The 22,699-nt window shown below is 49.0% G+C and overlaps 1 protein-coding gene across 3 annotated transcripts; it reads left to right on the forward strand.

The window, feature by feature from the left end:
* The first annotated feature begins 1,145 nt into the window (after positions 1 to 1,145).
* Positions 1,146 to 22,249, forward strand: SORD (sorbitol dehydrogenase). 3 transcript variants are annotated; one of them, XM_072871118.1, is made up of 9 exons: positions 1,146 to 1,314; positions 4,927 to 4,960; positions 5,683 to 5,847; positions 7,985 to 8,144; positions 10,560 to 10,678; positions 11,155 to 11,220; positions 18,113 to 18,243; positions 19,098 to 19,219; positions 20,939 to 22,249. In XM_072871118.1, the coding sequence occupies exons 1-9, from the start codon at positions 1,255 to 1,257 to the stop codon at positions 21,102 to 21,104; spliced, it is 1,023 nt and encodes a 340-aa protein (XP_072727219.1). In that variant the 5' UTR covers positions 1,146 to 1,254; the 3' UTR covers positions 21,105 to 22,249. The 3 variants fall into 3 exon arrangements, with proteins under 3 accessions (XP_072727219.1, XP_072727218.1, XP_072727220.1); XM_072871117.1 differs by having other exon boundaries at positions 1,147 to 1,314; positions 18,068 to 18,243; XM_072871119.1 differs by lacking the exon at positions 1,146 to 1,314 and adding an exon at positions 3,207 to 3,340 and having other exon boundaries at positions 18,068 to 18,243.
* Positions 22,250 to 22,699: the final 450 nt, after the last annotated feature.

Consider the following 22,699-nt stretch of genomic DNA (forward strand, 5'->3'; position numbering starts at 1 on the left):
CCCAAAAAGGAGAGGCGTGAATGGGTGCCTTGAGAAAATGAGCGTGCCCAGGAAGAGGCGGCCGTTCCCTGTCTTTCTGTAATTTGCAGAAATGTAAATATTCCTGCTTCATCCACTGAGGCAGTGGACGTGTCAGGAATTGCATTGCTGTGTAAACACTGAGTAAGGCGTTTCGTCCCAGCTTCCCTCACACACATGCTCCTACCCCTGCCCTCAGAGTAACCATGGGGGCAGCTCATGGCCACTAATTTGATGCTGACTCTGACTCATATAAGCATTATGGGGAATAACACTGATAGAAAAGAAATGCATCAGCCCTCATCTGCCTGGAACGTGAAACATTTTTGCAAGAAGGAAAGCAAATTCATAGATAGTCCCATTCATGCAAGCAGGAGGAAACAATAATATTAGAAGTGCAGGCTATTTTTAGCTGGTTCTGGCAACTTTGCATGACATGTCCTGTACTATTTTTCCAAGGAAGTCAAGCTCGGAAAGCTTTCAGCTTCAGACTGCTCTTAGGGAGCACTGGAGAGGATAAGCTTCTTGAGATCTTTGCCAACTCCATTAGCCAAGGATCTTGGGCAGAAAACCTCTTATCCCTGAAACCCAGAATTTACATAATCTCAAGTTTTGAGATTTTGGGTCCAGATTTTGGGTCCAGGCAAGTCCACAGGCCCACATTTTGTTGAATTTTAGCCAAAATGCACAGTGCCGCATTGATGCTGGCTTCACCTCAGCGGCGGGATGAACCAAGCCACTCCATTTAGCACAGAAGCAGCATGCACCTGGGCAGACATGACATGAGAGGGGACAGGGCCTGGTGGCACCCAGTTATGCTCTGGTGACTGGGCATCGGGTCCGCTGCATCTGTGCCCAAGGTGCGTCCAGCCAGGGTGGGGGTGCAGCGAGGGCCCCTGTCTGAAGCTGCTCCCCAGGAGCTGCGAGTGCCGGGGGGAAACTGCGGGGCTGAGGGGGCCCGATACTGCGGCCTGCCGGGCTCCAGGCGCCCCGTGGGGGAGGACCAGCCGGGCCGGGGCCTGGGCCTGCAGCCGGGGCCTGCGGCCTGCCTCCGGGGCCTGGGTCTGGGTCTAGGGCCTGGCTCTGGGGCCGGGCGTGCCCGCTCCGTGCCGCGGGGGCGGCGCCGGGCCTGGCGCGGAGGGCGGCCGGGGGCAGAGGGGCGGCCCCACTGCGGGAGGCCCCGCCGGCCCTTGGACTCGGGCACCGCGGCCGACCGCAGTCGCGCCGCGCCGAACCATGGCGGCGCTGGGGCAGAACCTGGCCGTGGTGGTGCACCGAGCCGGGGACCTGCGCCTGGTACGGGCTGGGGGGAGCGGGCCGCCCCGGGACCGCCGCGGCCCGGCTCGGCGGGGCCCGGGCGGAGGGAGCCGGGAGCGGGGCCCGCTCGGCGGAACTGCGGGCCCGGGGCGGCTGGGCCCGATGGCGGCGGGGGGCGGCCCCGTACCGCGGCCCGGGCGGCGGTAGCGGGGAGCCGGGCCGGGCCGCCCCACCGCACCGGCAGGCCGCTCCCCGCGGGGCCGGGAGCCTGCTGGGGCTGAGCCCCCGGCACCGAGGGAGGGGCATCCTTCTCCCCCCCCCCCCTCCCCCGTCTCCCCCCCCCCGTCTCCCCCGACCGGTGCCGGGTCAGTGAGCTGAACTGGCCCCGGGCTGGGAGTGGGGAAGGGCAGCGGCTGTCCCCATGCTCGGGGCGGGGGGGGGCTGACCCGTGGGGCAAGCTAGGCGCGGGGAGCCCAAAGCTTGGGGCTGCCCCATGGCTAAGGGCCGCCCGACCCCCTCTTCGGGTTGCGCGGGGGGGAAGGAAGGGACAGGGAGAGGAGGGATGGGGAGCGGGTGCTGTTCGGTATGTGAACAAGGCATTCCCAGAATGCAGAAACAGAGGGTGACGTGTTGCTTCTTAGGGCTCAGGAGAGGCCAAGTGAGAAGCAGGAAGGAGGGTTCAGAGGGAGCAGCTGCACGGGTCACTCCTTGTGCTGGAGTACCCTCGTGGAGAGGGGGGGGCCTTTATTTCCGGTCGGTGCTTCAGACTGATTCTGCTTCTCTGACGGCGAATGCTTGGATGTTCCTGGGAGCTGAATCATTGCGTCACTGCTGGAGATTTGGGATTGCCAGTTTGGCAAGTACCACATTGGGGAAGGAAGATTTACATGGACAAACATCGACAGGCAGTTTTCTGTACAAACAGTTCTGGCAGGAGGGCTCTTAGGAACATGCAGACTTTGGTTACCTGCAGCAGCTCGTTTGGAGAATGATTATCAGGGAAGCAGTTGATTTTTTACCATTCCTGCACAGCTCAAGCAACATGTGCGATGTTTGTGTGGGTAATTCTTGTGGGGCTCCAACTACAATTTCACTAGAAGCACGTGCAGCCTGACTTCTACTAGAAATAAAAGGCATCACCACAGTGAGTGAGAATTGAGATGATCCCTCAAGAATGCGTTTCCAAAACCCTGTGATTCAGAAAGGTGCATGAGATTTGTGAGGGTGGATGCTGGCTCCATCCTGTCTATGTTGCTGGTCTCTAAACTGGCTTACACCCAGATGCATGAGTTTTCCTTGGGATATTCATACTGCTGGAGACATCGGAGGTGGTTGTCAGTGCTCCCCTGGCCTTACTGGCAGCCCCTCAGGGTGTGATCCTCCTGGGCTTCTCTGAAGTTTCTTTGCCACAATGTGAATGGCACTCATTGCGTTGCCCCACTGATCACATAAGGTGTCTAGGCAGCGAACTCTGAACTTGTTACCTGCATTATTGATACCTAAAGTTAGGTGAGATCATCTTCCCCGTAATTTGCACACACCTCTTGATTCTTGTGGACGTGTTTCCCATGGGGAGAGTCACCATGACTTCAATAGCTAACCTGCGTTATGTGAAAATGTGTTGGCTTCATTTTTGTTGACTCTCCTCTTGATCTTAGGTGATTGCCACAGGCTCACATTTGCTGCCACTTGAGGATTTATTGTTTTTTATGCATGTACCATATCCTCTCTTTATATGTCTCCTTTCACAGAAAACATTTGCTGCATTTCCTTCACATCCTCAGTTGCACTAGTTGCTATCTCTGAACTTCTCAGTGAACAATGGACAGTGAGCAGAACATGCATTCTGAAATACTTTGGGGTCTTCCAGTCTGGTCACTCCCTGTTTTCTACGAATCAAGCTGGAGGATTCACTTTCCACCAAGATGTCTGTTTTTTGGCACAGCTGTTATTGAAAAAAAAGTGTTTTTTTCTGGGCTGAGGAATGCCACATACACATTTTCAGCTAGAGTTGGCTTGCTTTATCTCTCACCATGGACTGTTCTGTTCAGTCCCTTTGACATAGGTGAGGTGGTCTGTACTTCTGATGTGTTACCAGATTGCATGCTTATTGGACATTTTCTGTATAAAAGGTTACATCTAGATCAACGTCTTCTAAAAATAATGCTCTGGGCTGTGTCCTTAGTGGGACAAAACAAACACCCCACATAGAAAAAATGCAGATACAGTTCTGAACATTGAAAATTTCAGTAGGTTGAGTTGTACTTTGATTTGCACTCCAGTGAACAGAATTTGGGCCATCCTGCCCAGTTACAGCACTGATTATTCAGCAGGTATTTTAACAGAGCAGCGCTTTGAAAATGTTTCCAGAATTTCTCTTTTCATGATGTTTAGATTGGTGAAGCACAAAGTATGAGTTGAGGAATATGCTGGGATTGAGAATGTATTTAATTAGCTAAAACGCAAAACAGTGCTTCCCAAAAGCAGGAAGGGATACTCCACTTTCTCTGCAGTAGGGCAGCAGAAAATCTTGTGTTCGTTGTTATGTAGCAGCTTCTAACTGGTGAAGCTAATACATGGAGGACTGCTACAAAGCGATTGCTCATCTCTCAAATCCAGAGATCAATTTTCTTGCTAACTGAAGATGCTCTTGCAAGGAGAAATAACCGACCATGGGCTCACTAATGTATATGCACCAAATTTTTGAAGAGGAACTGTGTGAATAGGAGGTCTGCTCAAAGGTCTTGTGCCCAATTTGAGGCTGTGGGTAAAGGGGTCTAAGATGCATGAAAATTTGGTCAGAAAATGGATTATGAAGAGTTCATTGTTAGCACTAATTACTTTGGTGGGGCTTGTCTTAGAGACATGATCCTAGAGGTGGGTGCTGGGTGGGTATTGTACTGTCTTGATGTTGTAAAACCCAACAAAATTATTCCTTTGTCTTTTGAGGCAGCTGAGGGAGTTCAGTGAAGGCAAAAGGCCTGCAGACCTTTTGGGTGGAAGGGTGACTTGGGGCCAAGTGACTACTTTTATAATTCTGGTTTTATCATTCATCTCATAAAGAGGTGTCATGCCAGTTACAAGAGGATGTGACTTTAAATGTGATTTACAGTAATGTTTACAATTGACTTATACATTGAGTTATTATTATGTAGTAAAAATATTTCCTATAATTAATAATAATAATATAAACACTGCAATATTAATACTTTATAGAAATAGGTGGTTCAGAATCTTCCTGCTTACAGAAGGTAAATTTTTTTGTCAGCCAGTGGGATGAAGGATTCAGATGAAACTTGAGGCTGTTTCAGGGCAGGAAAGTTTAGTATGTGGCTCTTGTCTGGGCAGGGAAGGGCAAATTACTGCAAAATAATTTGGAGAGTGGATTTAGAAGCTGGCTGTGTGCTCACTTGTAACAGATGCCCACGTTACTCCACCGTGCAAGCAAAATGAGGTGAGCTTAGGGAGACAGTGTGGACTGTGCATTTATATCCCTCCTCGTTGCACAGCAATGTCTTATTGAGCAGACAGAACCAGAAACCTGATCTGCTTACGGATTTACCTGAGCTAACCTGGACTGACTTTCCACGAGGTATTCCCATGGCTATGCACAAGCAGCTGAATGCTATTTTTTTTTCTTTTTGTCCATAGGAAAACCGCCCAATCCCAGAACCGGGTCCCAATGGTAGGTCTAGAGATGACTACTTCTGTCTGCTTTCTTTACTAATCTCTTTCTTTTCTCATTCTCTTTTGTTGCTCCTTGATATTATACAGAGATAAAATATTTCTGAGAAAGTATAAAATAATCCAAAAAATAATGTGTGTCTGAAACAGATAATGCTGCATTTCCACTCAAAAAGAAGAGCTAGAGCAGTCACAGATACACCCCTTTATGTAGCTTTTTTTGCTTCCTGTTTCATCAGTTCATGTATTTCACATTAAACAGCTCTTGGGACATGTCAGATGATCTTATTGCAGAACTAAATATTAATAGGCTAGGCATATGGGCTGATAGAAATTTGATTCACTAACTCACCAGGGCTGAAATCATAGCTTGGGGAGAAGGAAAAATTAAATGGACTTGCTCTTTTATTCTTGCTCCAGTTAATAGTCACGCCCCTTTTAGATTGTATTAGCTTTTGTTGACAGGGGTCTTACCATGTTTTAAGCTTTCTTGATTTGTAAATCCTTGTACAGTTTTGTATTTCAGCAGGTGTGTCATGAATATGCCATCCATCCTAATGCATGCACGTGCAATTCTAGTACATTTTTTTAATGCTAGTAAATTCAGATGTTTCAATGCTGGCTTGGCCTTTGTTGTGGCGCACAGGGACAGCACATGTATTGCTCTCCCAGTGCCGAGAAGGTAAGTTTTCCTGCAAGGAACGTTTCTTCCTTTTCTGGCAGAGGTCCTCCTGCGGATGCATTCTGTTGGGATCTGCGGGTCCGATGTTCACTACTGGCAGCACGGTCGAATTGGGGATTTTGTCGTGAAGGACCCCATGGTGTTGGGGCACGAAGCTTCTGGGACTATTGTCAAAGCAGGATCAGGAGTGACTCATCTGAAACCAGGTGTTTGGAATCAAAACTGTCTTTTTATTTGTTTTCCTGCTAATCAGTTCCTGAGAATGTGTTGATAACAGGCTGTGCTTTTTTGTTAGGTAAATTTATCTGATGTTCTGAGCTGTGAATTGCATAGTGTGACCTCCTTCAAAGAGTGTCACTGTGCTGCTATTAATCACCCAGCTTGGCCACTGTAGTTTATGGTATTTCTTAGGTATGCTTTATCCTGGGATGTCTTGAGCTGGTCTGACTTTATTTTAATGCAGAGCAGAGTGTATGCTGGTACAAGGTGCCTTTTGAAGAAGCTAGATAAAGCTTCAGAAACCATGTGTCTTGCTCTTGCCAACAACCTGCTGTTAACATTTCTTCGCTCTGTGTTCTTGAGGGAGCAAATGGCCTCCTGCAGTGTAGAGAGGTCACTGGAGCAACTGTACCAGGCCCTGTGGTGTGACCTCTACAGTTCGCGGTGCTCATGAATGTCCTAGAAATGGGCCGAGCAGTGAATTTTTTGCAAAGTTTGCTGATGATAGCAACTCAGGCAGGGTGGAGAGGACATAGGAGAGCTAGCAAGAGTTACAGAGAGACCTTAAGGGTGCCTGGCCAATAAGATGCAGGTGAAATTCAATGCTGATAAACATAAAGTGATGTCCACCACAGAAGAAACAAAACCAGCTTCATATCTAAAATGATGGTCTGACCATCACTGCTGAAGAGTGAGACCTTTGGCTCTGACACAGTGCATGGGAATGTTGGCTCAGTAATGGTGAAAAATGCAAATCAGTGTTGGGAAAGGGACAGAGACTCAGTCAGAGGACATCATTGCACATCTGGAGCTCTGCATGCAGTTCTGGTCTCCTGCTTTCCAAAGGGATATAAAAGAAGTGAAAAAGTTTCAGAGGAGGACAAGGAGATGGCGAGATGTGGAGCAGCATCTCTATGACAAATGACTAAGTTAGGAACTTGAGCTAGGAGCTGGAGAGACATCTCAAGGACGTGTGACACAGGTCTGAACGCTCACGGAGGGCAGGGAGAGGGCACATAAGGGTTGCCTGTTCTCTGGTTCCTCGAATACAAGAGCAAGGGACAGTGGGAGCCAGGTGCAGCATGCACCTAAGATGTAGTAGACCTGCAGGCCTCCTTGGCAAAGGATAATGTGGATGCTAAAAGTTTACATGGTGGAAGGTGGAGGAGAAATTGTCGGGGGTTACTAAATACAAAGAAACCACATGCAGCTTGGGAGGCCCCACAGCTGAATGTAATGCTGGGAGAACATTCAGTATGTGCTTGTCCTGCTCCTCTCAACCCCAGACATCCCCCATTAGCCATATCACAGGTGGTGTAGTGGGCTATATGGCTCTTTACTTTGATCCATCCTCCTGCTTGTCACTGTGTCTGACTGAAAGCCTGTTGGTGGAGAGCTTTGCTGAGAGATTTGGCTTTGATTGGCTTCCTCTGCCAAATAAAAAGGGCTGTCTTGTGTCCCTTGTGTACTTGCAAGTTGTACTGTGGTCACACAGTTGTTTTCTTTAGTCCATCCTGCCTCATGATTGCAATTAAATAATTACTCTTTGTCCTGCAGCATGTGTCCTTCCAGCAGTCTGGGCTACTCCATTGTAGCATCAAGATGTCTCTGTTCCCCAGTAAGTCCTGCCTCACTCCTGGGTGTTCTTCTGCACCGTGAGCTCCCTTCCCAAGGACCAGCCCTTTCCAGCTGGCAGCGTGGTGGCCAGCAGAGCTCACCTGCTTTGTCCTAATTATTTCCTCTTCCAGTTACTACAGATTCTGAAAAAAATCTGATCACCATGCGATTGCCTGGGGTGTGGGCTGCCTTTTCATCTGCTAAGGTTGAGTGCAAGGCAGCTGGAGAGAGGTTTGTATGTGGCTGAGCTTCCATCTGCTCTGTGTCTGTGCCTCTGAAACACCGACTCTTTTCAAGTAACTGTGAAGATCTTGGTGATGAAGGCGCTGTGAAGGAAGTGTTAGGAACTTGTCTCGTGCATGCAGTGTGATCTTTCTCAGTTAGCAGATGTCCCTCATGCTTCTCTTATGCCAGGGTTTCATGCTGTCTTCCATGGTTGTTCAGTGCTACTCATACCTATGTGCCCACCTTCTTCCAGAGTAACACAGTCTGCTTTCACCCTGGCAGGTGATCGAGTGGCCATCGAGCCTGGTGTCCCAAGAGAAATGGATGAGTTCTGCAAAAGTGGCCGCTATAACCTGTCTCCAACCATCTTCTTCTGTGCTACGCCTCCTGATGATGGGAACTTGTGCCGCTACTACAAGCACAGTGCCAGCTACTGCTACAAGTTAGTCAGTGCTCCCTCTGCAGAGAAATATATACTCCCTGGTGGGGATTAGCTGAAGCAATTGCCTCTTGGCTCTTTTGAGTATTGTAGTGAGCACTCTTTACTGGAACACAACAGGTTTCATTGCTTTCTGATCCATAGATAACGTATAAGGCTTGGATGGTAGCCACTTTGCAAACGGTTTGTCAGGCAGGTGTAGTTTATCTGCTCTGGTGCCAGACATAAACAAACATTTCTTGCATGTTTCCTGGGATGTCACCACTGCTTTACCCTTTAATTATTGTCCTTTTCCTATTTGCTCCCTGCTCTTGGTTTCTTTTCTGTTGTCTTTTTATATCCTTGTCTTCTTAGGACGGTCCCTGAAGGTCTTTGTCTGATTCTTTGAGCTGAGCTAGCTTTATTGCTCCTTTTCAGGAAGCACTACATTGCTGACACCTTACTCTGTCATCTGAAACAAAGTCATCCTACTTAGAGCAGAACAGGAACAGAAAGCAGTGTCCCTGCTAAGCTGCTTTTCTGTGTGGCGCTGAGTGGCCTCACTAAGCTCCCAGCATTAAACATTTGTTTTCATATCCAGTTCAGCAAACTTGAGTATGTTCTTAATTGTGGCAGGACTGACACATGTGCTTAAAAGCAAGCTCAAGTACTCTGGCAAATATGCTAGAAACCCGAATAAACCTCTGCAACATGATACCCACATAAGTGCATTTACATGAGTTAAAAATAGTCTAAGGTAGTGGCCACCTGAGACTGGTCTACCTGTGGAGCTTGTTCTTTCTCAGTCTGTGTGGAGCTGGTACTTTCATGAGCAGGAACATCCTCAGGGTTGATCTTTTGTGTCTGCAGAGGAAGTGTTCAGGATCAAATCAGTCGGGAGGAGGCACTTGAATGCTCTTCTCATTAGAGTCCTCAGACAGGAAGCTTCTTTCAAAGCGGATCCCAAGCAGCTGCTGTCAGGATGAGATGCTGGTCTGGATGGGACTTACTTCTCACTGTCCAGACCTGCCGTCACTGATTTCCTGTGTGTTGCTAAAATAACATTTTCTGACAACATCACGAGTTTTCGCTTGGGAGGAAGCGACTGGTTTGTAGCTGTCTTCTTCCAGGGAGAGATCTGCTTTTTTCTCCAATTTGAGTAAATATTACTTTGGCTAAATTTTTTTTCTTAAGCTGTGAAATGCAAAGCCTGGATCTGGTGCTCCCGGGTTCAAATCAGCAATGCCGTGGCCGACTGATGCAGAGCAGATTCCCTGGCATGAAGTCACTCTGCCAGCACAGATTTGCTAAGAAAAGATGGTGGCTGAGCTCAGTGGGTTCTCACATATTTGGGCAAGTGTTGTCTGTCCCTCTGCAGGCGGACAGACTCTGTTGGGTACTCTGAGTAATTTGATGGAAGTGGGATCATGCCACAAAGCTGCCCTCCCCATTGATGGGGCAGTACCCAGACCCAGTAGGAGCAAATGTGATGCCAAACTCTCAGGCAACCGAACTTTTGGAGTCAGCCCTTCAGTGCCTCCTGGAGATAAGGGACATATAGACATCTTAGAGCTGTCATTTCCATTACTTTGTGTTGGCCTGGTGAGATCTGACCTCAAGCTTACCAGGGCTGTCAGAAAGACTTTCCTCGCAGACACAGCTCCTGGCAGCTGCTGTGTGAGACCCCACGCTGGTGGCTTTCTGGAGGGCTGCATTGTGGCGCTGGGATTTATTTCTGTCAGCAGTTCAGGAGGGTTTCGCCCCCGTCTGCTTTTTTCCATCACTTATGCTAGCTGCATTATGGTGCTGTTTCTGTCTAAAAGTTGTTTGATACCCACTGTACACATTTTTCCTGACTGCTGGGAGGGTGCGTGCTGGGACCAGTCCACTGTTTGAAGCACTTAGTGCATCAGGGGAGGACATCCAGGGTGTGATGGCGAGACCTCGATCTGGTTGCCTTTGTTTTATGTGGCATCACCATTGGCAGCAAGATGTTTTCTAAAAGCATGGAGCTGAATGATTCAACCCAGATGAGGGGTCTGGGAGCTCACTGATGGGTCCCAGCCATAGGACAGCCTTTGAGGTGGTGCATACGCAACTGTGGGGTTTATTCCAAAGGGGATGAGGGGCAAAGGAGTTTTAGGGTTGACTCACCAAGTACTGGAGAGATGGTGTGGGGAAGTTTGTGGATCCCCGTGTTTGGTGCTTAGGCAAATCTCACTGGTAAATGGTTTAGGTGTACTTGATGCTGCTTCAGAAGAGAGAAGGAGGCAATATAACCTCTTGAAATGCCTTCCAGCCCTGCATTTCTCAGACCAAGGGTGAGGCTGTATTTTGCCACTGTGATTTAGACCCATGTTTGGTCTTTGAGTGTCATGGCTTTCCTCATCACCCCCATAAACCTCTTTGGTGACTGTTGCTTGTGTCTGGTTCTTGCAGGCTTCCGGATAACGTCACTTTTGAAGAAGGAGCCCTTATCGAGCCCCTTTCAGTGGGAATCCATGCCTGCAAAAGGGCAGGAGTCACTCTGGGAAGCAAAGTCTTTGTGTCCGGCTCTGGTATGGTGAACGTATTCAGTCCTTGGGTTCTCTGCCTGCCACGGCATGGAGGGGGATGGACAGGGTGCAAGCTGTGCTTCTAGGCTCTGCTGTAAGCATGGGTCAGGGCAGAGTTACAGGGATGCCAAGGGGCACCTTGAGACTGTCCTTGCCCATGCTGCACTACAGTGCTGCATTTTGAGCAGCCCAAATGCCAAGTGCAGTGTCTGGGCATGCTGAGCCTACCAGCTCGAGGGAGCAGAGGAGCGGATGGTGTTTTCCTTGTGGAGTCCCCTGTGTACAAATAGCTGCTCTCTCAGCAGCTGGTCTCACTGCCCTGGGATAGTGGTGATGCTGTGATCCCAGAGCTGCCCACCTGGAAACACAGTTGCAGCCTCCTTTAGCCTAGGAACATGCTGAGCTCTGGGCGTGTTCAGAGCTGGCAGCTGGTGCTGTCTGGCAGCTGTATATGTTCTCTTTCTCCCCTTTGTACCCAGGACCAATTGGCCTTGTTAACGTGCTTGTTGCTAAGATGATGGGTGCAGCAGCTGTGGTAATTACAGGTAAGTCCTTTTAACCCTTAAGAGTGTGCCTATTTCCCACAATACAAAACTTTGACTAGTTCCACGTTATTCCTTCAAGGTAACTGCTGGGGAAGGCAGCCCAAGCGCAATGGAAAGTCTGTTCATGAATGGAGTAGTAGCGTGCCTGTCTGGAGGGAGTCCTAATAAACGCTTCATTCCCGAGGACAAGACTTTGATCTTTGCACTAATTGGAATCTGTAAGAAGGTGCAGGTTGCAACTAGTGCTTGTCTGCTAGGTTAGCGGACCAGGATAATAGCTTCTGCTTCCTAGCACAGACAAGTTGTATGGGTGGAGTAGCTACAGTGCTTCAAGCAGAATAAACCAGAGGCTAATGAGTGGTCCTTGGATCAAGCTTAGAGACCTTTTTCAAACTTTGAGCAGGTCTTTCGGGAAGAGACAATGCATCTGTATGACAAAGCTCTGAGTTACAGAAGCTCCGCTTGTTTCTGGTGCCTCTGATCGCTGACTGTTTTTTTTTTTTTCTGTTTTGAGCTCTTCCAACCTCAACTTTGTGTTTTGCTTTTGGGTCATAGATCAAGCCTTGATGATCAGGTTTCGTCTTCCCTGTAGTGCTTATAGACCTTGATTATATCTGCTTCTAGTCTTCACCTAGGCACGCAGACCAGGCAACATAGCATATTTTGTACCCTGTTTGGAGCTGTTCTTGGAGGTTTGCTCTGAGCAGGTTTTTTTCCTTCCTCTTGTAGTGCTAGGTGATGACCTGGACATGTGTTTTCACAGTCCTTTCTGTGTCCAGGCACACTGTCCCTCTCTAGTTCTCTTTTGCTGCCCTTCTTTCTGCTGTCCTGCTGGGGGGTTCTGTTTATCACTGATTATCTGCAATGACTGAAATGACCTTTTCAGGGTCCCTGTATTTCAGAAATGGGCCTTCCTTGCATAACTGTGTCCTGGAAGTTTCTAGTTCTCTGCCGCTTGCAGCCATGTTTTTGTCTAGCTGCGCCTGGAAAACCGCTGAGGATGGAGATCACACCTTTCTGGGTACCTACTCCAGGATTGCACCACCTCCTAATGAAGAAGCTTTTTCTGGGGTCCACTCACAAAGTGTCATTTGTGCGTATTTCCCCTTGTATTGTCTGCAACAACTGAAATGAGTCTCCATTGTCTTTGCAGCTGTCCTTTTGGTTGTTCCAGACAGCTGTTCTATCCCTGCTTCTCTTTGCCCTGCTAACCCAGCCCAGCTCTTTCCACCTCTCCTCAAAGGTCAGGCTCTTCTCTGTGTAGCTTGCCCAGAAGAACTGAGAGCTGGAGTAACCTCAGGAGGTTCCCTGGTTGAAATTTCTACCTGGGGTTTGGACAGGGCCTGGAAGTGGTGTTTCCACTACTCTTTGATCCTTCTGAGCAGTGGTGGCTGTTACAGGTATGACTAGACAATGAGCACAGGTTGCTGCAGCATTTTTGGGCCAAAGACCCAACATGGACCTTTCAGAAGGCTGTTACTCCACCTCTCACACTTTGGGCCAGGTGTATTTTTGACCTCTCTATTACTGTGTTTCCATCTTCGGGTCGAGACAAAATTCAGGTCCCACCCTCTTGCTTTTGCAGAAGCATTCTTCAGTAGTACCTCATGTCAAAACCTGAGGCAGATTATTGCCTTCTCCTCCCTAAATCCTCTTGCTGCTGAGTCCAGGGCACTTTTTGCTCTGCTGGCCCCAGCCTGCAGGCATGTGCTTGGTGGACACGAGCAGTCCAGGCCTTAGATTTTGCGAAGTGTTGTCATTTGGGGATGATGGTTGCTATAGCAGAAATAGCAACTCTGCCTCTTGAATCACATATGAGGAAACTTGCTGCCGAGCAAGGGGTGACCCGGTCCTTGGGTGGGGAAGGGCTTGGTGAGCTGGCAGGGGTTGGTGGGGCTGAGGCAGCTGGTTCAGCCTGCCGCCCCATCCCCGGTCCTACCTGGGTGTATTCTCCCCTGTAACACTGGGAGCTGCTGTTTCCTCTGCCTGTAGACTGCTACTGGGTACCTTTGGCAAGCGGGTCTGTATAGCATGTGCCATAGGGCTCCAGGTGGCTATAGGAAGTTCTTGATACCTGGTTTGTAGGGCCAGCAAGCTCGGCTACATGGAATTAACCCCTTCTTATCTTTATGCCTTGGCCTAGGTAATGATCCTGACTTATAGACATCTCCCACCTGAGAGGTGTTTGGCTGACATGCTCAGAGATACCCATGGAGGTGCTGTCCCTAATCAAATATTTGTACGTGACATGAGCCGAGGAATGGGTTTAGTTTGGCTTTTTGCCACTGGGGATTTTGCTGCCCTTCTCAAGGAATTGCTTTTTGCTTCGGCTTTAGGAGCCAACACCTGTGAGGTGACTGTCTGCCCACAAAGGCACTCTTGTACTTTGCTGTGTGATTCTTTGAATTAATTGCCTGGAGTTTTTATGAAGCGTTTGTGAAGAGCTTTGTCTGCACAGCACTTAAGGCTTTAAATGTTTGTGTTTGTTTTGACAAGCTGCACACAAATATAGAAATGTCTAGAAGAGCTTATTCCTGACCTGGGGAGAACTCACCTCTTACAGCTTCTGTGGTGAGTGTCTTTGGCACACCTGGAGTCAATGAATTTTGGAAAGTTACATCTCTGCCAAGGGGTCGTGTCCCTTGTCTGGGACTCCCAGAGAGCAGCTGGCACTGTAGCTAGAGACTAATGCTCAGCCCAGCCCTACCCTTCCAAAGGCTTATGTGCACCAAAGCTTGCCTTTCCTCCCAGATACGGCAGCTTGCCTGATAAAAGGTATTACTGCTTCTGATAACCTTTGTTCTTCTCCCTGAAGTGCTTTATTCCTGGCAGACTAGCGTTCTTCCTTTTTTTGGGGGGGATGGGGGTGGTTTGATCTATTTAATAGACTGCAGTTGGGTGCAGAAGATCAGTTTGTTTCATGGGTCCTCATCTACTCTTCCCTAAGGTTTATGGCTTTCTCCACTCCGCTGCTGAGTGGGTGTGATTGGTATTTATGGGCAATCTTCTCCTTTCCTTCTGCCTTGCTGCGGACATTGCTGTTGCTCTGAAAAGCTGCTTTTCTCCTTATAGGCATGTAAAAGAGCAGCCTTATTCCCCAGTAAGTGAAGTGACAGTTTGGGTATTCATATGGTGGTGCTGGGCTGTCTTGCCTTACTCTGTCTGTCACTAAAGGTACACTTAGTAATTCCTACTTAAGGGAAACTCTTCCCCTTGTGCTATCTAAATCTGAAGTCCTGGGTGCCGGTGCCTCCAGAAACCCTGGAAGTCAAGGTCAGGGAAGATGAAAAACTGGACAGAGTTCAACTCCTTTGTGAAGGAAGATCAACATAGGAAGTGTGAGAGCTTCAAGAGTATTTGCCTGTTAAGTTGGCTCATAAACCATCACAAGAAGCTTAAATGTAATTTGATAACTTCCGTGGGAGCAGAGATACGAGAACGGGCTACTCTTAGTCTGGCAGCCAAAACTTTAATTAGCTCCAGCGGCCAGAAAGTGAAAACAAATTTCTGACTAGAGGCAAGATGCAACACTTTAATTGTATAATTGACCAGTTTCCCAAGAGTTGTGTGGGGTTCAGCCACAGTAAGGTTTAAAATCTGAACGACTTGGTCCTTCTCAAGACTCACAAGTGTCTGGAGCTCTAAACAATATGGTAACCTTCTCATTTCATAACCTGCAGATCTGTCAGCTTCAGTAAGTGCTTAGTGATGATTCACTTAGGGCAGGTGCACCAAGATGTTATCGCAGTCCTGACGGATCTGACGGTGTTGCTGCTGTATGCCTCTCCAACGCGAGGACTTCCCTCCCGAGCAGGTCAGCAAACCAGAGGCCAACTATAGGAGAGGTGTGGGGTTTTGCTGCCCAAGAGCAACTTTTGTGGCCGCTTTGAAATGCATTGGCTGGCAGGACAGCCTGTCTCTCCTGTTGCTCCAGGACACTGCCTCTGGATGTGTTTCTGCCAAACAGACAGTATAAAACATATTAGTGAGTGGGCAGATACTACAAACAGCTGAATCCAGCTGCATCTGCTGTACACTGGTGTTTTGAGCAGGGCACTTCATCGGGAGTTTGGTCCATTGCTGGGGGCACTGTTGAGCCCCCGTGGTCTCCTTGCTGTACACTGAGATTTGGGAGGCACCAGCCATGCCAGGCAGAAGTGCTTCTTAGCTCTTCAGGTACCTCAAAAATAGCAGCTCTTGCTCCTTGAGAGGTCTCTGAGTGCATCTCTGCTAGCAGAGGCTCAAGCATGACCATACACATGGCCCAGTGCTCAGAGCTTGGGAGAGACAGATGTGGCTCATGCCTCCTGCAGCCATAGGAACGAGAACCCACATCGAGGCTTCCAGGGTGATGCTGCCCTTACTTTTCAGCCTTGGCTTTTCTTCCTTTGTCTACTTTTTATTACTCTCTGTTCTCGCTTCTTGAAGCTCCCTCCACAGATCTCCTGGATGCTCATCTTGGTGGGCGTGCCCGCACCTGGCATCCCAAGCCCTCCTGCTGCTGTTGGGGGCATGTCCGTCACCTGCCCTGGCAGTAAGTAACGTCACATTCACTGTGTGATGGGCAGGGCAGGTCCTCTGGCCTGGCTTCCTCCCAGTTCTGGGGCTGAGTCAGAGTGGCTCATGTCAGAGCAGTGGCCTCGTCCTCCTTCTCTTTGCCCTTAATATTTCCCCCCTACCCCCATCTTTGAGTTTTCTGAAGACTGCATCCTGGTGAGAGCAGTATTTTCTTCTTTGTGGTGAGTATGCTGTGTGTCCTGGAGATGAGTGTGCCCCTGGCAAAGGCACGATTTTCCGAGTCTTCAAGCCTAGGACCTGTGGCAGGAGGCATTGCCCACCCTTCAATCTTGGGTCTAGGAAATCTTGGCTGTTGCATCCTCCTTCGATCTGGACGTCTTTTCCAGTGCCAACGCACATGCCCCTGTAGACCACTGCTTCAGTGCAAGGCAAAGAGGCTGTTTCTGCCTGGGAAATACCACTCTTCTTTTCTGCTGTCCACCTCCTCATCTCCCGAGATGTCCTGGTCACCAGTGGTGCCTGGAGAGGGGTGGGTGGCTTCCTTCCAGGGGATGTGGAAGAGAAGAGACAAACAGTGTGGCTGCCCACCAGGGCAGCTCACTCCATGGTACAAACCATTTTATGGATCTTCAAAAGATATTTATAGCGCTGTCAAGAGGTACAGCTGTGCTCTCACAGACATTTATCATCACCAGCTTTGTTGCTCTGTGTTAATGGGGTATCCGAGGTCCACCATGTCACCAGATCCACTCCTTTTTTCTTATGGGCTTGCCTACTAATTCATCTGTGGCAGAAACTGCCTTGAGAGATGCTCAGCAGCCTCCAGTGCTGTTACAAGGAGGGTAAAAGGATGGGAGAGGTCTGTAACAGCAGGGACGCACTTAGTGTTGCCAACTAATGCATTCTGCAGTTTGCTCAGCTGAAAGCATCTGCTGATGGCTCATTGAGGAAGCCCTCAGAGAGCTCATGATCTGCTCTCATCTGGTACCGTTAGAAGTGAAATGGCCACGTTAAGGAACTTCTGAGCCTGACGTCTCCTGTCAGAAAGGCTTCTTGGTGCTGTGCTGTCCATAGCCAGGTGATTTCTGAGCCATCAGGTGCAAGGTCAGAGCAGCCTTGCATCTGCCTAGTGCCCTTTGAGAGATATCCTTGAGGGTGTGAGCAATAGCAAATCATCTTGAGAGCCAGGGAAGGAAAGTACAAAAGTGAGTGGTGTTTTTTTGCCTCACTGTAGGCTCCTCTGTGGGTTAACTTGCTGAGTGCGTGTATAACGTGGTTTTTTACAGTCCTTTTTCACTAGTGGAGTAAGGTCCCACGTGAATTAGTGAAGCTGCTTCATGAAAGAGTCATGGCCAGAGAGGCACTGAGCAGTGCAGGGTTAGACAGTGGCAGCTTTGGTAAGACACAACGGCACTGTTCAAACAGGGTGAGTGTAGGTCAGTGCTGCCCTGTCTGTCCTGCCCTCCTGCTGCCTTTTGCCTTTGCCTACACTGAGGTTCCTCTGCTCTGCAGTGAGCATCAGGACAGCAATGCGCAGTAGCCCAGGGCAGGCACAGTGGCATGCCAGTGCTTGGCTATGGCTGTTCCTGCTGCAGTTCCTGCATCAATGTGCATGCCCTTTGGAGTTAAGCTTGGCCTTCTAGTTTGTCTTGGCATACACTCGATGTTCCTGCAGTAGCAAAGCGAAGTTGGGAGATCTATGAACTGATGTTCTTATAGAAGACACCCTTCGCGTCTAGCGGTGACAGCTGTTCCTTCACTTGGACATTGCTTTGCATGGTGTGGATTTCGTCTGTGAGTTTATGCTTTAACCTCTTTGAAGCACACCCTCGAGCCTTTGGCATCTCCTGAGTCTTTAAGTTGTCCCCATTGCTTGTCCTTCTCTGCCTGCGTGAAAAAGTGAGCAGGTCTCCTTGCTGCCTCCTTGCTGAAGGCTGTGTGAATTTGAGGGAGGGAATGTAGACCGTCTCCTCTCCTGGTTGTGTGCTGCCCTGTGAATGCATGGTCAGACCCCAGACAAGTGTGCTTCCATCACACTTGTCAAGGGCTCCTTGATGGTGGCCTACTTACATCAAGGGTGGGAAGCCCTTTGGTCTGGGTGGTCTACATAAATTCTTGAGAAGGTACGAGTGGGCTGGAGCTTTCTGTCTTCTCCTACTATGTAACAAATAAGCTCTTCTCTCCTGAGGTAGTTGACAGCTGGTCACTAAAGAAGGTGGCTCTGTTGAGACATCAGATGGCGGTAGGAAGCAGATTGCAGGCTCAGGTTCTTGCTCCCCTTCTGCTTCATATAATGCTCCAGTTCTTGACTTCTTTTGTCTTTCCTCAGATTTATCTGCCTCTCGCCTACAAAAAGCCAAGGAGGTAGGGGCAGATTTCACCATTCAGGTAAAGAACGAGACCCCACAGGAGGTGGCCTCCAAAGTCGAAAGTCTGCTTGGCTGCATGCCCGACATAACTGTGGAGTGTACAGGAGTGCAAGCCTGCATCCAGGCTGGCATTTATGTGAGTACCACTTGTCCCCAGGGTAGAGCAGTGATGAAGTGGTTTTCCTCTTTCTGGGACGCAGCAGTGAATGACAGTTATTTCGCTCCCACAGTGTTTAATTTCAGTGGGCTGGGTGTGGCGGAGAGGAGGTGCTTGTTAGACAACAAACTAAGAGAGACAAAGAGGTCTCTCTTAGTCTGCCTGATCTTTGCAGGCAGCGTGGAGATAATTGTGTGATTTGATGCTCAGGTGCTTTACCACTTACCAAAGAGACTACAGTAAGACCCCAAAACCCAAGCATGGCTATGCAGCAGTGTCAGGCAGCTGGTACAAGTAGGGCAGCATCTTCCATTAAGTTGAAGTTATGTCCAAATAAGGAGAATAATTAAGAAAATTAATTCCAGCAGGTGAAGAAAGCAGTTAAGGAGGGGATGTTTTGCTGTCATGAACTGCCTAATGAGAGGATGTAGAGAAGGTAATGCAGAGTTTCACAATGAAGGGACAGGAGACAAATGGGACAAGCTGCAAAAAGAGAAATTCCAGTGGAGCATCAGCCTCTTAGTTTTAAATCTCTCCCATTGAAATCCAAAGTACTTTTCATACTTCTAAGTGCCAATCATTTTTCAGAATGAGATTTAGATACCAAAATCCTTCAGGGATTTTTGAAAGATTGCTTTTTAAACATTGTTTATTGCATGTTTCAAGCTTACGGGCACCTGACAGCATCCTGCCTCTCCCCTGGCTTCTCTGCTGTGCCCTGGACAGTCCATTACAGCCACAAAGTGTGGCTTTATTTTTTTACAGACTTCTGTGTAGGCTCTGGTGACTGTTTTTTTTTCAAAATATAACATATTTGTGTGTTCCTTCTCCAGGCCACTCGTTCTGGTGGGACCTTGGTGCTGGTGGGGCTGGGGCCTGAGATGGTCACTGTGCCCATCGTGAATGCTGCCGTGCGGGAGGTGGATATCCGTGGGATATTCCGCTACTGCAACACGTGAGTCATGTGCAGCATGGGCTGATGTGTCTCCAAGTCCGCCCTTAATAAATTCCTTTCCACAAGGAGAGAGGACGTGGAAAAGGCTGGTTTTCCTTACAGTTGGTTAAACCTCATGTCACTCTGAAATACCAGCTCTGCAGTGCATACAGTGTGACTGATGTGTCTTGCATTTTATGCCTTGGTTCCTGGAAGACTTGACCACAACAAAGCAGCCCAGTTGGGTTGTCCCACTGTCACGCAGCATTTGGTGCAAAGAAAGGAAGAGAACCAACAAACCCTTACTCTGCTGTAAGCAAGCAGGCCGAAATGAAAAAAACAAAAAAAATGATAATTAACATTTGTGCCTTCAACTTATGCCTTGTAGAAAGGGAAGGCCAGGTGGTGGGGGTGTTTGGGAGGAGACTGGCTTGTCCACAAGTGTGCTGGCTCATGCCATGGCAGAGAGGAACATACAGCTTTTAGCTGCTTTAACCCTTTGTGCTGGGAGATCTCTAAGCAGCAGCTTGGCCTGGCACTGACCCCTCACACTGCTTTGTGAAAAGCTGGCTGCCTCTTGGTGTCCACCTTCCTAACTGTTACATTGTCAATTTTGAGGCAAGTGATATGGGGAATCTTAATTCTGGTCAAAGAGTCAAAATCCCAAGCACCTCATCCTGTGTCAAGCTGTGAATACCCAGCCTTGCTGGTGGTGCCCAGCTCTGCTCTCCTTGCTCATCATGGTTGGAAATCATGTCATCAGTCTTGTAGGAGATCAGTGAATGCTTGGATGAGCAAGAGCCATGTTTAGTTTTCATCATTTTGATGGAGGTTAAGATATATCTGGAGCCAGTTTGAAGGCGTGTGTGCTCTCTATGGAGAACTGAGCTGCACGGCTTGTGGACAGGCAGGTCTTTTAGTGTACTGAAAGCTGGCCTTGCCCTGAAGGCAGGGAAAGCTCAGCTGTTGTCTCTTTGGTCTTGTTCTCCTTGGGCAGGGCTTGAGACCCAGCATTGCACACTTGTAGCCTGGTTTCTGCTGTGTTCAGAGCTGTAGTTTCTTCCTAGCAGAGCAGGAATGTGTGCTTAGTCTGTAGAAGTTATTTTACAGGAAGGATTTATGAGATGTAGTCAGGTTCCTTCTTAAAATGAGAAATGTCTTTAAGTAGGCAGTTTGGGAATTAGATTAGCTGCTGCATCCCTTTGTATCCTCATCACTCTAATTTGGCCCATTCAAATGGAGCAGCAAGGCAACCAAATTGCATGAGTCTCCACCAAAGAGGTTGGAAGCTGACTGAGGCTTTTCCTTTCTTCTCCCTGCACCGAGTCGGTGAGCTTGAATTCCACAGTGATCAGCCTGCAAGCAGGGTAGGGGGAGAGGAGGCAGGGCAAGAGGACAGTGGCATACAGCATTTTTGTTTTTAATTCGATGCTTCAGATGTATAGTTGTTTCCTGTGATTTTCACTTACTCAGCCTCTTGAGGGTGAAGCACTGCCAGCTGTCTGTGTTTATAGCAGTGCCTGCCTTCTCAGTGCTTAACAGCCCAAAGCAGTTGGCTTGTCCCATCTCCCATGCCTGATGCATGAGGTTCCCCCTCCAGAAGATTCTTTGTGAGCAAAATTCCCCTTGGTTGCCTGGGCTGAGGAAATTACTGTAATGAAACGAGGCTCCTCCATGCTCTTTCCTTAGGGCTCCAAACTGGTGACTGCTCTCATCTCCTGCTCTCCGTTTCCCTTGCAGGTGGCCCGTGGCAATTGCTCTGCTTGCATCCAAGCGGATCAACGTCAAGCCCTTGGTTACGCACCGCTTCCCCCTGGAAAAGGCTCTTGAGGCGTTTGAGACCACCAAGAGGGGTGAGGGGGTAAAAGTCATGCTGAAGTGTGACCCCACTGACCACAACCCCTGAGATGCTGCGATGCCTGGCCCTCTCCCCTGTTACACTGCCTGCCTGAGATGTGAAGCATGAGGCCGCAGGAGGCTGATGTATGGCTGTTGCATGTTTACACAGTCACCTTATGCAGGTGCTGCTTTGTAATAGAGCTAGAAAATCAAATTATAATGAGGGTGAATGGCACTGAGGGACATACCGTTAGAGTATTAACAGGTAACTCCAAATGGAGAACCAATAGGGAATAGCTTGAATCAAAACGCTGCTGTTTGGTTAGAGACAATGGTTCACATGGTTGGCTCTTCTCCGTCAGAGCCCATGCACAGAAGAGCCTGGGTCTCTCTGCATGTATTGGGCAGAGCCACCTGCGTGGCCAGGGCGTTTGTCTGGGCAGACTTGCTGCAGGAGGGTGTCACCAGCCACATGGGTGAAGCGAGGACGGAGATGCTGGCGTTCCACCTTCCTGCACCAGCACTGCCCTGGGGCTGTGCTTGCCGCAGCTCTTGCCATGTGGCAATCCCTGCACTCGGGATAGCCCTACATGAATACTCCACGTTCCAGTTGCACCTTCCCTTGGGGACGCTCAGGGACTGTAACAGCCTGTGGAACAAAGCCTGGCCAGCCCATCTTTGCAGGAACTGTCTGCACATTGAGTTAATTCTCTCCGTGCTCTTTGCAAATAGCAAACCGTGGTCCCAGAGCCCAGGGCTTTTTGGAGAACATAGTCTGGAGGCCAGCTGGGACCATATTTGCTGTGTAATCTGCCCCAGCAGCTCCCTGTGGGGCAGAAAGGACCTTTGCAGAGCAGGTTGGAGTGTGTTTGCAGGTAAACTGCCCTGTCTCTGGCTGGGACTGCAGAGAGGCCTGTCCTTATGTGGCTCCCAAGGAGGGGCTGCAGTTGAGGGGCACAGCTAGCTTTTGGCATGGAGGGAAGTGCAGGTGAGAAGTAAGGGGACAGCATCACTCAAAGGTTTTACCACTGCAAATGAATCGTAACTTTTGGGGGATATCGGGCCTTCCTGCTGAGCTTGTGAGCCATGAACAAGGTACTAGTGAGGTAGCAGGTTGCAGATAACAAAATCTAATCTTTGATTACAATCATGTTAATTTTAATACTGGGAGATCAGTCCCTTTCTTGGGCCGGTACTGAACTTTCCTCAATAAATGCTACCTACCTGATGTGTCTGTGTCCACTGAAGTGTTGCGTGGGTGGTTTGAAGGGGTTTCTGACTTTCGGCCCTGGGGACTGTGCAGACCGCTGGGCTGTTGCGCTGCTGGGTCTCACCAGGTTGCAGGCGAGCTCAATGCTGGCAGGACCATGAAGCCTTAAATGACCCGACTGCTTGCAAATCAAAGCTTGTATTTATTGCAGAAGTGGCTAAGTTAATCTTGGCAGAGGTAGAAGTCTGCAAGTCCATGCTGTGTTTTACAAGGCTAAGACATGACCCAGGGGAGCTTCCCATAGCAGAAGGAGAAGCAGTCAAAGTCCTCCTCAGAGTAAACTGAGTTGTTAAGGTGTCAGCCTGAGCAGGTAAAACCTACCTGGGAGCCTGACCCTGACCATGTGGCGTTAGCAGAGCCCATCCAAGAATTGCTAAAATGCACCTTGCTGA

The sequence above is a fragment of the Ciconia boyciana genome, chromosome 8 (genome assembly GCF_034638445.1).
Source record: "Ciconia boyciana chromosome 8, ASM3463844v1, whole genome shotgun sequence".
In the NCBI taxonomy this organism is placed as follows: Eukaryota; Metazoa; Chordata; class Aves; order Ciconiiformes; family Ciconiidae; genus Ciconia; species Ciconia boyciana.